At 47.5% G+C, this 17,483-nt stretch overlaps 1 protein-coding gene across 3 annotated transcripts in view; it reads left to right on the forward strand.

The window, feature by feature from the left end:
* tex2 (testis expressed 2) overlaps nt 1–17,483 on the forward strand; it is a 56,976-nt gene that overhangs the window by 15,064 nt on the left and 24,429 nt on the right. For all 3 annotated transcript variants that reach the window (XM_015356394.2, XM_015356393.2, XM_006635482.3), the window contains one exon: nt 14,689–16,366. In XM_015356394.2, coding sequence (XP_015211880.2) covers nt 14,714–16,366 — 1,653 coding nt within the window. In that variant the 5' untranslated portion in view covers nt 14,689–14,713. The remainder of the gene's footprint in view (nt 1–14,688; nt 16,367–17,483) is intronic.

Here is a 17,483-nt window from a genome sequence, read left to right on the forward strand (position 1 = left end):
AATACCTTCTGAGAAGAAGACCTGTTTTGAAGATGGTAGGATAAACTTAGGGTGTTTCAAGGGCAGCCAGCGCCAGATGTTTGTCCAGGAATGTGGGGGAGGCCCTTTGCCAGAAGAGGTTGAAGAGGACAGAGGAGCAGACTATACTGTACACGTTTCTCCTGGTCGGCTGTCTCTTGCACGTTCGGTTGGGGCCCAGAGAAGACTGGCAGAGAAGCACCCCGCACTGTGAGGAGGCAAAGAGCTGGGCTGGCTTTCCAGAGGTGATGGCAGCTGGCGGGGCAGTGCGCTGGTTTCTAGTCAAAATCCAGACACGCAACAGTGAACAAGATCGCTCCTGTCTGCAAGGAGCACGGAGCTGCAGCAGTACAGCTGGTCGATGTCATCATCTGTCGAGATTCACTTATGGAGTCAAAGAGCGCTTTCTCCATCCTTCTGTGATGTTTCACAGGATGTTAATGAGAGCAGTAATTAACAATCGAAAATACGTGTACATGTGATTAGATTAACAAAATCGTCAATAGAAATGTTTACCATTACGTAAGTCCAAAGGACCCCCGAAGCACTTTGCCCGGACTTTATAATTTACAGCTTTGTTACTTAAAAACCTGTCATTCCCCTATTTCTTTGGAGAAAAACGTATTATAATCATTTCCAAGATACTTGATCTTTGACTTGTTTTTCACAGATATTATTTTGTTTAATAACAGTTAAACACCAGTTTGAAAACGCGGTGTTAAGCCAATGCAGCAATTGTGTTTTATCTGCACATTGCAAGCGTGTGTGCGTGCCTCTGTACCTCTGGCCATCTCGCTTGATGATCAGTCTTAATCTCCCACTGCTTTCCTTCATGGCTCTGGGAGCACTTCACTACAGAAGCAGGGGTTTCATCTCCTGAGAGGCTCTGGCGCCTGCAGAGGCCAGCAAGGAGTCGCGTGTGAAGCTGAAGGGAGCAGACAGCAGAGACAGATCATGATCCTCACCGTCCTGCGCTGCTTGGCACGGCCATCAGTGATGCTGATGACGGCAGGCAGTGTTTTTCAGGAGCACGTGTGTAAATACATGAATGTAGCGCGTTTGTCTGTCACTGCGTGTTTTATAGCCGTGCCTGCTGACAGTGAAAGAGATGCAGTAGACCTTCAGTCTCGCCCTGCAGGAGGTATTGATCGTTCTCTGGCCTTCTCCCGGCTGAGTGATTGGATTTCTTTCTGTAGAATATGATCAGCACGAAACAGCCTTGAGCAAACAGCTGTGCCCTTTTAAATCATGATACTTGACATTTCAGAGCCAGGTGGGCTCAGAGATGCTGGGCCCCACGTTGTTCTTGCAGCAGGATCAGCTGAGGCTGGGCTGAGCGTAGGGTTGTGGAAAGAGGTCTTCTGTAGGACTGAGCTCTTCCAACCGTTCGGGGCAAGGAATGTGAGGGAAGTCTCATGCTCCCCATAATAACTGTACGTGTTGAAGACGCGTCAGCATGCGCAGGCTGCTGGGGCGGAGCGGTGGCTCTGTGGCTCAGGATCTGCGCCTGTGGCTGGAAGGTTGCCGGTTCAAATCCTTGGGCCTTGAATCCTACACCGTTGGGCCCCTGAGCAAGGCCCTTAACCCCAACTACTCCAGGGGTGCTGTATAAATGACTGACCCTGCGCTCTGACCCCCAGCTTCTCTCCCAGTCTGTGTGTCTGTGTGTCTCATGGAGAGCAACCTGGGGTATGCGAAAGGACAAATTCCTAATACAAGAAATTGTATAGGGCCAATAAAGTGATCTTATCTTGTAAAGGTTTATTCCATGCTTAAAAGAAGAAAACAGTGGACTCACACACCTGAAAAAAGGCTTCACAGCCTAAACTTTTCTTTTCAGCATGGAATAAACTTTTACCTGTAACTATACATGTTGCCTGTCCACTCTTCGAGTGGATCTTGTGGTTTAGAATGATATGAGTAATTACAGTATTGTATATATGAATCTAGAGATTTAAGATCAGCGTTTAAGATTTAAGTGTGGGTTATATAATGCGTGAAATACCACAGGGATCTGTACTAAGGCCACTGCTGCTCCTTATGTATATATCGGTGTAGTCCGTAAACAAGTCGAGTTTGCAGATATGAGCAAAATAGGAAGGTTAGCAAACATTGTAGAAACTGTAAATGAAATTCAGAAAGATTCAGATAAAATTCAAAATGGGGCGCAGGCAAGTCATGGGCAGATGATGGTTGATGAAGACTGGCGAAGGGTTTTGGATGCATGTAGAAAAATCATAAAGTATAAAAAGGGAACGACTGAGCTGGAAGGGAATGCTTGGGAAAAAGATTGACAGTGTTCTTCGGTAGTAGGTAGCTAATTGAGCCCAGGGTGTCAACCAGCTGTTTCGTGAGAGAAGCCGGGGTATCAGCTGCAGTAGCATGGCTGGTAGCCTGTTCCTTTCACACTCTCGCACCCCTGCACGTCAGGAAGTGCCTCCTGTTCTCAGATTAAAATGCACTTCTGCCTGAGTCCTCTAGTTCGTCTCTCACTGTTCATTCTGAACGAATCCACTCGGATGGTTTTGCCGGTTCTTTTGAGGATTTTGAACACTTGAATCAGTTGCACTGAGCTTTTTCACACCTACCGCAGTGTGAGAATTTGTGCTATTACTGTACACCTGACTTGTGCGCCTCCCTTGTTCTGCAAAACGGGGTTGCGATAGGCCCTGACAACCGTTCGAATGAATATAGGTCAGAATGTTTTTTTTCTTTAATAAAAACAAGCTCATTGTGCTGTTTATTTAATATGCAGTTGTGAACAACACCAGAGCGCCACCACAACAAGGTCAGAGCTCTGTTAAAGAAAAGATGTCTGTGTTGTTGTCATAGCAACCATAACTGCAGTTCTTAAGAAGTGCTTCGCAACCACAGCAGAGTCTGCTTCCCGGGAGACGGAGAAACCTATTGCGTCTGACAGTCAGACCTGTCTGCTGCCGAGTTTTCTTTCATTTTCAAGCTAACGGTTCTGAAGCAGTGGAAGTGGAAGAAGAATTGGACCAGCTGGCTGTTCGTCCGAGCTGCAGCGCGGTCTCTGCTCTGCAGTGTCGGTCTTGCAGACGGGCCCCCGGGAGAGAGTCTGCCTCTCTGACTGGAAGGGTCCTCCATCCCGGGGCGTGGGTCAGGAGGCCCGCCGTGGTGGACAGAGCCGGTCAGCTGACAGGCGCAGGGATTTTGTGACGCCTGAGTCACACACACGCACAGGGCCACAGCCCTGAGCGCTCGGAGGGCTGGAGCTCTGTGTGTGTCTTCCTGACAGGCGGCAGCAAGCCCCCCTGTGCTGTGTGCCACCTCCTTTCCTCCCTGTTTCGCTTGAGAACAGCGTGAAGCTTGAGGTCCCTGCAAGACGGGGGGGAGGCTGTTAAGGCTGGCGTGTCCGTGTAAGCGTCGGAAAGCTTTTCTAAAATCAGAATAATGCCTTTAGATTGGTGTTATTGCATTTGCAACAGCTCAGTGCGAACCCATTACGAAGCCCTATTGCTTAACAGTATCAGAGGAGAAGAAATGCAAGCAGCCTGTGGCTCCAAGTCAGCGGCTCTTTTATTTGCGACGGGAAACGCCTGATGTAATTTCAGGATGTTCCTTATTGCATCTGGCCATGAAAGTGTCCTTAGAGTTGGATGAAAAAAGAACTTGGTACACTTAACAACGAGCTGGGCTTCTTCGTTGAATAAATGGAAAATCACCCAGTGTTTTGAATGAGCTCTTTCTCTTTTCTTCTTGGGAAGCTGTCTGTCCCTTTTCAGTAGCGGCTTTGCCAGTGGGAAGCCCCTGTGGGCTGTCTGTTGTTTCCTGCTAAGAAAGGCCAACTTTCAGCACAGCTGACCCGGAGAGCAGCAAGGCCTGTGTGTGGCCATATGTCCTCTCGGGGGTTCGGGGGGCGCACACAGTGCGAAGGCTTTCATATGGGCTGGGCTGGGCTCTGCGAGCTGGTTCCCACAGAAAGTTCCTCAGAAGTGCACATGTTTGTTTTTTGTCCTGAGGGCGAGTGTAGTGGGGTGGGCTAGGCTCTGCAGCCATTTAAAACCCGTCTTTGAGACACCGGGACATCTTGATGGTGTCTGAAATCTATCTAAAGGCATTAAGGGGATCTATACAGACATTGTCAATAATGAATTAAGTAACTTTGGAAGTTTGTCTTTTGCTTCTCCGTAAAAGTACAGTAAACATTAAACACACTAGGCAAGACATTATAAAATCGCTTAGGTCACATAAAATTACATCCAAGGTGGATAAACTCATAACAATACCTGACAGATAAGTAAATAAGTAAATAAATTGGAAGTCCGGGGAATGTATTTAATTACCTTTATGAAGCAGTTTTGTTATACAGGGGACAAAGGACTTCTTATGATGTGTTATCTTTAACTTTGGTACCCTGGACTTCTCTCTCATGGGACTATTCCACCCTGAGAATGGGTGCAAGGGGGGACCCACTGTGATGCTCCTCCCCCTTCTGAGAGTTGAGCTGTGGCGTGAATCGCCAGGCTGGGTCTGCTGGTTGCTGGTTATTTTTCCTGCCGCTCTCACAATCCTAGACAGTTTGATTTTGATTTGACCTTTCACCCTCAGATGTCTGTAACACACTCTCATATTAAATGCCAAGATGTTCTAAAGGCTTTTGTAAGCCATCTCTAGGACATTGTGACTCACTTAAAAAGTCTCCAGTCTTCAAATTAAAAACAGCCTCTGATGTGCTATGTTAGAAATATCTGTATTCTCAGTATAACTCAAATTCTGATCGCTGTGTGTTCTAAGCTATTTAAGAATCTCACAACACACCGACAGAAAAGAAGGACAGACGTGAGGAATTCTGCTTTTCAAACGCCAGTTCCTTTGTTGCAGCGCAGCGTCTTGTAGATTGGAGAAGCTGAAATTGTTCCTTTCTGTGGAATGCGGATTACTAGCCTGCTCCAGTGGAGGTGCCAGGGCAGTGTTTGTTTAGTGCTGAGATACAGTATGCCCCAGCCCATTCTTCTCAAGGTGTGGAGTCACTGGAGGCAGCAGGGCCCAGCCTGCCGCCTGCCTTATCTGTTTGTCCAGGCAGCTGTTGAATATCGATACTCTAGGGGAATACAGTTTTGTTTCAGTGCAGTTTTTTTCAATTGAACCTCCAGTTTGAGCAGTGGTTTTGTATTGTTTTCCTCCAATTAGTCATTTGTTGTAGCTGCTTCCCCTGTTTTTTCCCTGCCCAAGAGTGACCTGCTCTCGAGCAGTGTCATGACTCGAAGGCCGCGCACTCCAGCCCTCTCCAGCAGGGGTGTGTCTCTAAGACTGCGCAGCGCAACCCTCTCCAGCAGGGGTGTGTCTCTAAGACGGCGCACTCCAGCCCTCTCCAGCAGGGGTGTGTCTCTAAGACGGCGCAGTCCAGCCCTCTCCAGCAGGGGTGTGTCTCTAAGACGGCGCAGTCCAGCCCTCTCCAGCAGGGGTGTGTCTCTAAGACTGCGCAGCGCAGCCCTCTCCAGCAGGGGTGTGTCTCTAAGACGGCGCAGTGCAGTCCTCTCCAGCAGGGTCACGACTGTCACACCTGTCCGACAGATCTGATATTGGGTGAATCGTGCTGTGATTCAGACATTTTGGAAACAGCTGTATTTCGTCAGAGGTGTGTTTGCATGCAGAGTCATTTTTTTAACTGCGGTTTGAACTAGGCCTGACCGGAGGAATATTCTTCCTGATGTTACCAGAGTAAAATGGTAAAAGCAGGGAGGTGGTTATTCAGTTGGTATAGAAACTTGCTACACTAATCGGATATTTGAACTGTAAATAGATCGTCGTAATGACTATTGTTTTGTAAGTTTCTAATGGTAATTGTTTATTAGTTTTACTTGGTAAAAGGAGAATTATTGCCAGCTGCTAGAGATGAGCGTTTCTGCTGTCAGATCTCCCTGCCCTCCAGAAGCCCTGACGGGGGATTCGGAAGTGATCGATGGGAAATTGGAGGACAAGGGGAGAGGAGAGATGGAATAAGTGAAAGATGAATTCAGCTGATGAATGTTGGGTTGTCTGGGCCTAGGAGTGTTTTACAAGCAGGGTGGCCATCTGCAGGTACAATTCTCACAGCGATTGTCCAGCCTCCGAAAACAATTGTTGCTCTCTGCTGATGAAAAATCTATAATGCGCTCACAAGGTCTCTGCCTGTCTATTGATGTATTAAAACTCAGCTTTGCAATGAGTCATCATGATGGCTTTATTAAGTTAAGTGTGCTGTGCGCGGATGCTGGTGTGTGCCCCGCTTCAGGCCCATCTTCATTCTGTGTGGACTGCAGCCTGTTCTTCTGAAAGCACCACTTCATCTGCTTTCCTTCGCCGCTGGAGGTTGTTGAAGTACGTGTTAACTCCTAACCCAAATTTCATTTCCAGTTGATTTCAGTTATCTGGGATTCTTGCTCTGCCCCCTGCTGCGAGTGTGCTTGTGGACGAAGGTTTGTCAGGATGCGTCCTGCGAGAGGCTGCTGTACTTGTTTGAATGAATCAGCATCAGCGGCTCCGAGCAGGCAGGGAGCTGGGGGGACCGTCGCAGGTCCACGGCCCTTCCCGTTACTGCAGAAGTTGGAGGAGGAGAAAGCCTAGGAAACGGATGTAATGCTAAAACATAAGGCCATGAAAGATGTTCGCAGTAACCATGGAAACAGCTTTAGTGTGCGCTGGCCTCCACTCTCTGAGTGCAGTTTGATGGACAGACGGTCTGCGAACCTCAGGTGGTCAGTGAAGGCGGTTTGCGCAGTGAGGGGGCACTGAGGGCGGTTGGAGCCAACAGGTGGTAATTGAGAGATGAAAAGCTGCCAGCGTTTGTGGAAACAGTGGCAGAAGCTTCACGGGACGGCAGGTTGCGTCTGTCAGAGAGCCTGGCCTGACCTACGGAAATTTGCACAGTCATGCTGTGGCTTTTCCACATGCGCTGCTCAGGCATGTCTGTCCTTCTCCCGGCTTTGTGCTTTTACCGTGCTTTTATTGTAGCTGCACCACGCTTTACTCTCCTTTCACCATGGAAAAGCACAGCGTGCAGCTTTCACTGGAGCGGCCGGGCTTCAGCTGGGTATAGTTCGCCATTGTGAAGTCTGGTCTGAGAAGTGGAGAAAGAACCTTTCAGGAGAAAAGACTTATTCACTTGCAGCTTTTTAATCTGGTCTAATTACAGCCGTCACGGTTTGAACCCAATTAAGGCAAATTGCCCATTTCAAAGAAATATCAAAACCCTGGAGAATGCTCTTTAATCCTGGGTGCTGCCACAAAGACTCATAAATAATAATAATAATCTGGCTGCTGTGCTCCTTTACTGCCTGGATGAAATACGACTCAATTAAAGCACACATCTTCAAATTACAGTACCTGTTTATCAAAAACAGCAGTGAGGCCACAGTTCTCTCATTTGAAATAATGGACTTTTTGCTAACTATTTGTCGGAAAGATCAAGATGAGGATGTGTTTGAGTTTGGAATCCCCTTGCTTGCTTCTTCCTTTCCTCGTTTTAATTCCGTTACAAACCGGAATGTCTCAGGCTTCCTGGGGCGGTTTTAGTGATCGTTTTTCCAAGAAAGGGCCTTCGTTAAAACCCAGAGAGGTCAGTTCGGCCCGATGGGCAGCGTGAGGTGAGGTGGGGCACCGGGCCAGCTGGCGAGAGCCTGGCCCAGTCTTCACGGAGAACGGCGACTCTGCTGCAGCACTGCTCTGCGGAGAGATCTGTGTGTGTATTTAGGTCCTTATCCCCTTTTCAGTTGCCTGCTTGTGGTCGACACCCAGTTCCAGCCACATAAAGAGCACCAGTGTGATTGCTGGCTCCAGTCCCACCGGCCCGTCCCCAGGCAGGAGTGTGGAAGCCCAGCGGGTCGGAGGAGCTGAGGAATGTCGCTGCAGAATAAGTCCGTTGTTTCTGCTGGCCGTGTGGCTTGGGTGATGTAAGAGACGTGTGACTGTCCTCAGGCCCTGCCAGCCAACTGGGGGACGAGCTGTCCGCCAGGACCCTGCTGCATACAGTCCAAAACAGGCCCAGCATCTACATCACACACATACAACCAATTTCTGAAGTATTTCATGAGCATTATAGGTAACAGTGCATATCATCAAGACCCTTGTTTTCCCAGTTATAATGAGAGTGGTAATAATACAGATATACATGCAATAGGATATGCTCAGTTACCATTAATAGTTTTCAAACTAGCTACAGGTGCAAGGGAAAGAAAATACGTTTTCACAGATCTGTTACAAGTTTAAAAGCACATGGTTAAAAATGAGTAATTTCATGTAGGAAGGCAGGTTCCTATAAGCTATTTTCCCCACACACGCAAGTGGGACGTTTCCACCCCAGTGGGGACGGCAGGGCCTCCTCTCTGTTGTCTTTCATGAGCCGAGACGTGCTGGCAGCAGCTTTGGGAGGGAGATGAGCCCCACGCCTTCATCCCGGGGTCTTCAGAACACGATGGGACTGTTTATTGACGCCCCCGTCATCTAATTAATCATTTCTTTAAATTTCTTTTAATTAGTCACTTCTTTAAAACCTGCTACGCCACCGGAACGGTGCTCTGACTTTGAGCTGCCTCTGACCCGAGAGATCCTCCAGACTGAAACCTGGTGAAAACCTGAAACCCGATGATTTCCTGGATACCAGCACCGATCCAGTGGTGTCTGTCCCGGCCGCTGTCTGTGCTTCTGCATTGTTTGCCACCCACAGGCTCTGCCTGCTGTCCGCCATTACTCATCACCACCTCTGTTCCTCTTTGGCTGTGTCCAGTGAGTCCCGAGCTCCTCTATCTCCGGCTCTCTCCCCCGGCTGCTGAAGATCACCCAGGCCCTGCGTGTGGACAGTAGCATGTCGGAGTGTTTCGTCCTTGTATGTGCGGAAACACATCGTCTCCCCTGCAGAGCTAGGCTTCAGTAGAGAGGGGAGGAGGAACCAGGCGCCAGACTGGCTTGGCTGTGCAGGGCAGTCGGGCAGTGGGGTGAAGACCCCACCGGTGACCGAGTCGACATGTGTGGACACTCCTGTGGTCACTGGTTTTTCACAGGCAGGTGGGGGATGTGCCGAAATGACCTTGGCTTACTGGAGCTGGCAAATTTAGTTTCACTGTGGGGACGCGCCGCACTGGCAGAGAGAAGAAATAAGTTAAGAAATGATCACTGCAGAAACTGCATTTTTAATTTTATTAAATTACTTTGTAATCTTCAGATCCCATGCCCTCCATCCGTATTTGGCATGTGTAGTGTTAGAGGTTTACAGCGTGACCTATGAACAGATTTTGTAATATTTACAAGAGCTGTAGAAAATCCTGCAAAGTACAGTGCGATTGGTTTAAGTATCAGAACAATATTTAGTGTTCCTTCAAACTGTTGAAAAGGCCAGAGTGTCTTTAATCTCTGCAGCGTGAGGTTTTAGCCTTGTAGTATCCAAAACCCAGATTCACAGCTTAAGAACTGTCTCTCTCTCTGAGCCTTCCTGTAATAAATATGCATGGTTGTGTAACACTCTGTCAGAGAAATGAAAGAACGCACAACAAATGTTCTTTTTAATGACTTAATTTTCAAATGAAAAGCAAAATCATCCAGAATATGACTAAGAACAGAAGCCTTTCGTTTGAAAAGTGTGACAGGAGCCTCCGTCTGCCTGGATTGTTACTGCTGAGCCCAGGATGTTGGGCAATGTGTTGCTGAACATTAATTTATTACACCTGCTTTCCTGGGCTTTGTGATAGCTGTGTCTGCTGCGGACATATTCAGCAGCACGGCTCACTTTTTCTTTGCCTCTCTCGTCAAAGCCGTTCGCCTGCCTCGCACAGCATGTAAATTAGCTGCTAGCAGATGTTGTCAGACTTCCAAATTCCAAAACGAGAAGCGATCAGCTTGAAGATTTGTTTTCTGCAGACTTTCCCATTTAGCCTTTACAGAACACCTGAGCTCTCCAACCCTAAGTTGTTCTAAATAGAACCAGAGCAGTTTAACTTTGCTGTCTGCTGGCCCCTGGAGCCCAGGCCAATAACATTTTGATTCACCAGCTGTAAATGACCTAGAAAAAAACCTTAAATGTTTGCCCAATGAGCAAGTAATTGGATTTAATGAAATAACTGGGAGCTCAAGCTGCAGTGACACCTGGAGTGTGACTCTCCTGACTGAAACCTGGGCATCACATGACTGTCAGTAACCTCACTCCCTGAGCAGGGATAAAGTGGCCAGTAAAGTTTGTGTTGCATCCTCAAGGCTGATATAAAAGTTCGTTAGGGTGTTTCAAATATTGCACAAGTCCTGGAAGTTTGTTTGTTTTGTAATCTGGGAGAATGTTTGAGAAGTTTGAGTGCATGAGGTGTCAGACAGGGGGGAGTGTTTGTATTCTCATAAGTGGATGTTGTATTTTCCGTCAGCCAACCTGAAGCAATGATCAGACTGACTCTGTACAGATAGAAGAGGCTGTGAAACTCAGTAGAGTGACCATGCTCACTGTCACTTAGACAAAGGTTGCCAACACAGCTGCAGTGAACTGCTCTGCCATTTTTAAGTAACCTTTGAAAAGACTCGAAATGATTGTGCATAATGGCAATCTGCCCATATCCAATTTAAGGTCAATTCAGAATCCTCCAAACAAACTCTGGTGTGAACATACTGGGGTATCGCACCCATGCTCTTGAGTGACCTGCCCACTTATAAAGTAAGGGTGAAATTTTAAATCCTGCTTAAAGGGATTTTCCCTTTAGAGAAGTTTGCGTTGCCGTGTGGTGATTGTGCTTTGCTGTGAAGCTCCATGCTAGTGTCGTGGATTCCTGGTGCTTTGCCAATGGAATACCACGGTGATCTCTAGAGGGAGCAGATCTGAGCGGCTGGGATGGGCCGCTTACCAGTTTATTCCGCCCTGCACACCCCTCCTGAGGGGATTGCGCGGTGTCGCAGATCGCTGGTGGCAGGAGTGCGGGGGCAGTACCCCTGGGCACGGGCTGGGGGACAGCCCCTTGTGTGGGATGGCCGGCAGGTTGTCTGGAAGACCTTTGCTTTGCGTGACGGGTGTGGGAGACGGCGGGCCCTGGAGACGGGACGTTGCTAGCGGGGAGCACCCGTGAGAGACAGAGAGAGAGATTACTCTGAGAAGGAAGGCTGGCCTTTGAACCGGGTGGCAAAGAATATTATAAGTGGAGTTCTGAGTTTCACAAGCCTAAATAATTGGATATTGATCCGTTTCTCTGGGAATATGAATGTATTTTCTGAGCACACTCTAAGGTGTATGACTCTAGTGAACGCGCTTTAAGGTGTGGTTAGATATTGACTGACTGTGTCTTTTTCCGTTGTAAACCGAAAAGGTTTGAAAATGAAATCACTCTGACTGTTTGACTGGCTTTCCTGTGATGTGTTTGTACAAAACCAGCCTGTAACAGCACTGGAAATCTCTAATTCAGTTTGTCTTGCTTCTCCTAGGGTAGAAAAAATAAAACGGTATTAAATTAATAAGTGTCAAATTAGGTTGTTATCTATTATCTCATTAGGAGTGTTCACAGCAGGGCAATAACAGTAAGAAGAGAAAGCAAATGTAAATCCACGAGTTTTGCTCCAACACACAGATGGTATCGCTTCCTGTTTCCTTAATAATCTGAGTCATGTTCAGCCTAGTTAATTTTAAGGCTTTATTATGAAAAAAAATTAAGATTTCACATTTTGAATTTGTAGAAAAACGCTTAGAGTATATTATATTGACATCTTGAAGTATTTCTGTAACTGTTTTCATAGCTTAAATTATTGTTTTCTAAATAGGTAGGGAAACAGGTGTAAAATTTGACATTGCTCCCGAGCTCTTTATAAACAGGGCCCAGTGCAGAAGGGAATCCCAGAAGTCACAGAGCATGGAAGGGAAGCTGGAGCTCTGGAGCTCTCAGCCAGGAGAACAAAGAGAAGAAACTGACCTGGGAGCTCGAGTCTTCAGATGGGCTGTGTGGAGCTTTGCGGTACAGTCAGCAGCCCGTTCCTCAGGGCTGTTCTTATAGCAGTTTAGAGTCGCCAGTTATTTTGTTACAATCGGGAATAGTCAGTTGTCTGTTTTTGGCATCTTGGCTCTGTGCCTCTATTCTTGCAAACTCACAGAGGGGAGAAGGAGAGAGAGTTTCCATCTGAACTACCAAAGTCATCTCCTTTAGTGAGTTCAGAAGCTTCCTTTGAAAACAGAAACCCAGTCCTGGTTGGTCAGTTTACAGTGTGTAATAAAGCAGCGTTCCCTTGTGCACGAAGACTTTTTTCCTTTCTTCAGCTGCACCGCTTTTGCCTCTTCTGAAAATGTTGATCTTTGTCGTCATCAGTAAACTATAAACGTCCTTGGAGAGAGGACGCATCTTCATGAATTTGCACGAGAGCCTGCAGCTGATGAGATACGACCCGGATCACTGTCGGCTACAAAGTCTATTAATGTTTAGAAGCTTCATAGAACAGAGCCTTGTCTGATATGAACATCAACATGGTGTTCGTGCTCCATGGACCATAGCGAGCATGAACCCACTGCAGTGGAGCAGATGACTCTTTAATGTGCCTGAACCATCTTAGCTTCTTTGGGAGGAAAGTGAAGCATCCGGTGAGAACATGAACGTAGGGTGAACATGCAAGCTCCACACGGACAGATGCCCCAGGCTACAATTGAAGCCTGGACTCTGAAGCTGTGAGCCAGCAGCGGTAAACACCGTGCCACAGCCCCACCCTCCTGATTTCTGTGATATCAGTGGCTTTACTGCACAACGTTTTGTAAATAACCAAAGGGGCTAAGCGTTTAATTTACATCATCATGTCAAATAAGTTAATTAATCTTTTGCATTTCTCACTGGTCCTGTCCTGCAGCGTCTCGTCAGAGAAGCATAGCCTGACAGCGGCCAGTCTGAGCTGATGCAGGCAGGATGCTTTGGAGAAGTCTCTGTCATTTCATATTCCCATCACATTCTCAGACAGTGGTTTTAACAGACCGGACGGGAGAGCACGTGTGTGCTGCAGGACAAGTCCACTGTACTTCCACCCAGAGAGACTGCTGCTCCACTCCTTAGAATCGGACACATTCTTTAACGAGGTCGTTAACACTCTGTTGTTTTGGTGGTAAAGAAATGTTCATAATACTATCTACAGAAGAAGAAGCAATCTCTCCTTTGCGGAATGTGATTGGAATTGTGGTGAATGAAAACATTTGGGGCAGTGTATTAAACATCCTTCCACCTCCATTATTTTGCTTTGAGTAAAAAAACAACGATTTGCATTTAATTTTCCATCTGTGTACACCTTATGAGAATAGAACGAGATTTGTACTTCTTAATAAGGTCTGCTATCATTTCATTAAAATCCTCATTTCTCAGATCCCAAAAATCAGAAGGAATTCTTTTCTGGAAAGATTTGATTTATCAAGGTTGAGTTGCTTGTAAAATACCTTCCCCGCTGTGTTAGCGTTGAGATAGGGACACCAGCTCCTCCTTTTGGAGCTGCTGTGCTTTGGATGTGTCCTGTTTTGCGTCTTGTCCTGCGAATTTCTGTGCTTCTGTTAATTAGCCTGGGTGAATTGTGAGACAAGAATAGAGACTGCCAAGACATGTGGAGAAATGTCAAGGTACAGAAGTGAAACTCCTTCTCTGCATCTCACTCTTCACGGAGCCGGCCAGGGTCTCTGCTCCTGGGCACAGGAATTTGGAGAAACTTGTTGCATTCCAGGAAGTTCAAAAAGACCCTTGTTTTTGGTTTTTACCTTTTATTTTCCTGTGCATTACTATTTTCATTTTCCTCTTCTGAACCAGCTACATAATACAGTAAATGAGAATGTGGTTAGGACTGTTGTGTGGCATGTTATTAAAAAATTAATACATAAGGTCACAAACTGCAAAAAAAAATATCTTGGCAGATGCAGTAAAGGATTATTGGACCATGAAATGGAAAGCAATTTTCCAGCAGACTGCGTTTAGCAGACCTTGACCGTCAAACATTTTCAGTAACTTACATGCTGTATATATTTTTGCTCAATTACAATGATGATTCTAATTTGTGGATTAAAGACTGCTTTCTAATGAGTCTTTATCAGAGAAAATAATTTAACTTCATGTCTTTGACCACAGTGATAAAGAAAATGCAGCTTAATTACTTTCTTTAGCCTTAGGACAATGGAAGGAAATGCAGTTGGCATCCATTGTATGTGGAAACCTCCAGATGACAAAGTACGTCATCCGTCAGCCCAGTGTGCTGTGGGAGACCCTGGTTTTGAGAGGCTGTACCCAGTGTCTCGGGGGTTTTGCAGTCATGACCTCATCTGTAACCTGTTGTAAGAAAAAAAAAAGTTAAATTACTTCAGAAGCCTTTCTCCCCCATTATTAATGTGTTCTTCATCAACAATGTTGCGCACAACAAGACTGCACTCTGTCAGGACTGGAGGTAACTTAAAACAGGGACCTACTTTGTCCTCACAGTGCTGTAATAGTACTGGGACATCATTTTAGCAACAGCTCAGTGATTGAGAAGCACAGGAAAATTTAAAATAACCTGTTCATTTTTACTGAAGCAGTGTTATATAACTTGCTTTGAACAGGCAGTGATACTTATGTTGACAAATATTGTTCTTGTTATTTAGTAGTGATATTGGTCTGTAGATGTCATTGTAAACGACTAACAACGGAGAACTCAAGACAGGCTGAATGACCCACTGCCTCTCTCCTCAGCCTGTGTCATTTTCTGTCTGTTTCGTTGTAGGCTGTGACGCATCTGTAGGACTGCAATGACCAGTCGGAGCCGCGGCCATGCAGAGAAATCGGGTCCCCCATCTTCAAAGCCTCCGGCCGCGCCCAAACTGCAGGTCCAGCGATCCCTGTCCCGCGAGAACATCACCATCCACTTCTCCGCCTTCGGCAAGGAGGAGGAGGAGGAGGAAGTGGAGCTGTACGGGGCAGCTGCCTCTTCCTCAGCTCCGGACGACTTTGATGACCAAAGTATTGTAACGGCAGTGGAGGCCAGCGAGGACCTTCAGTTTGATGCAGGCGGGCTGGACCCGGTGGATCTGACTGCTTCTGCTAATGTCTCCGTCTCCTCCTCAGCACAGCCACCGGTATCGGCAGGCCCTGCAGCTGGGGTCCCACAGTCCCCTGGCCCCCTGCGCTCGAGCCCTGCCCTCTCTATCCTGTCCTCCCCCTCTTCCCATGCGGGGTCTTCTGTTGGCCCAGCAAGCTCATCCTGGCCGTCGGAGCAGAAACCCCCTGCGGCTGCCCCTGCCGCAGCTGCGTCTTCATCCTCCTCCACCTCCTCCCCTTCCAAATCCATTGCCCTCTCCTCCGGCGCCAAGCCTTTCCTCAGCCTGGTCAAGTCGCTGTCCACCGAGGTCGAGCCCAAGGACTCGACCACTTCCCTGCGCCACCGGCACCTCATGAAGACGCTGGTGAAGTCCCTATCCACCGACACCTCCCGTCAGGATACCGACTCCACTTCCTCCCGGCCGCCGGACTCCCGCCTCAACCTGCACCTCTTCAAGCAGTTCACTCAGCCCCGCGTGACCTCGGCTGGGGACTCCAAAACGGCCCCCTCGTCCCCACTCACCTCTCCTGACAGCCGCTCCTTCTTCAAAGTGCCGGAGGTGGAGGCCAGGATCGAGGACACGAAGAGGCGCCTCTCCGAGGTCATCTACGAGCCCCTCCAGCTGCTCAGCAAGATCATGGGAGACGAGGGCGGCGCTGGAGGGCATCGGCACAAGGCTCTGTCCTCCAGCGCGTCCGAACTCTCCAGCCTGGCTGGGCTCAACGGGCACCTGGAAAGCAATAACAACTACAGCATCAAGGAGGAAGAGTTCGACTCCGAGGGGGAGTACCTGCTGGGCGACTCCACCCCGGACCGGAGGGAGAGCACGGCCGGTGTGCCGGAGCCGGCCAAAGACGCTGCGGACGCCAAGAGCTCGCCGGCCACTGGTACCAGAGAGGCGAGGTCCCTGCCCCTGGTGCTGGAAAAGTGCTCTCTGTCTGCCCTGGCCAAACAGGAGGATGAGGAGTTCTGCGAGCTCTACAGCGAGGACTTTGAGGTCTGCACAGACACGGAGACTGACGGGGACAAGCCCGAGGAGGCTGTGCTGGAAGCTGCATTGACCCAGGGGGACAGCACGGTCGTATGCAGCGAGGACGAGCTGGACGACGACGTGCCGGCGCCTAGTGTACCTTCCAAAACCTTGTTTGTCCTGATCACTCTGCTTTATGGCTACTTTGTGCTGCCTTTGCCCACGTACGTCTGTGGAATGCTGTTGGGGGCTGCTGCCGGGTTTCTGATCGCAATTGGAGTCGTCTGGCTGTCCACGCCGAGGGGTTCCGGTTATCAGCGAAGACACACTAAACGAAAGGACTGCCTGTGGAATGTGGCTCACTTAGACATCAAGGAGCCTGATTTATTCAAGGTGGGTATTTAAAAAACACACAGGATTTTTTCTCCTTTTGCTGTAGTTCAGCCACTCAAGCTGGAGCCATTAGGAGCTTTTCTGATGTTTAACTGGCACTCAGAGTTAAAAAATACGAGCTGTCCTTGTAGTACCTTGCAGAGAGGGGATGAGAAATGAATTTGCTTTTTGAGGATTTGTATTCTCAGCAGAGTAATGAACATTCAAAATCAGAAATAATTATCAATCATTCAGCGTTATCTAAAAACATCTGTGCAGGCCAAACACAGTTGTGTTGCTCAGTGCATAACCTTGATACCAGTTTGAATCGTTAATGACAAGAGAGAAAGATGGTTCTCTGTGCTTGTGCTGGCCTGAGCCCGCTGTTAGCCAGTCTTAGTTTTGAGATTTAGTTGTCTTTTGAAACACTCCTAATGGAAGATTGGATTGTCCGTTCCCTAGTGGAATGACTAAAAGTTAAGAATGTTACAGAATGGGAAGAGAAGCATGTTTAATTAATCTTTCAGCATTCGTCTGCACTTATTAATCACTGCTTTTCTGGTGTGTTGAATATAATTAGGTTAAGGTCAAGATTTTATAGCAGTGACTTTCATGAAGTTGCTTGAATTACACAAGACTGCATCTAAGGTAGTCCTCCATAAAGGTAGATTGGATACTGATTTTTACAGTGTAAAAATGTACCCTTCAGTCTTATTCCTCAGCAGTATTATTGGACAAAGAAGACAGAAACCCTAGTGTAATTAGAGTTCTGCGGGGGAATTAGAAATGCCCTTTAAAGTAACTCCGTCCCAGGCAGAGTGATGGATCATTTGTCTCAATCTCTGCAAAGTCCTTCTCTCTTTTGTCTTCTCACGGCATTTTCCCAGCGTCGTATGTAGACATAGTTTAGACTGGTGTCTGCTGACATTCAAGCCAGTTAACAGAAAAATCTGCAAAAAAAAAAACAGTACAAATGAACGCTGAAGGATTTATGGATGTTTAAAGCATAACTAGGGCTTTACATTTACCCCGGATATAAAATGCAAGTTAATACACTTACATTTTTGGATGAAGCATATATCCTTTCAGGTCTTATGGATGCTGCAGGCGCAGGGGAGTAACTCACAGAAGCTCGGAG

This window comes from Lepisosteus oculatus, chromosome 9, assembly GCF_040954835.1.
Source record: "Lepisosteus oculatus isolate fLepOcu1 chromosome 9, fLepOcu1.hap2, whole genome shotgun sequence".
Taxonomy (NCBI): Eukaryota; Metazoa; Chordata; class Actinopteri; order Semionotiformes; family Lepisosteidae; genus Lepisosteus; species Lepisosteus oculatus.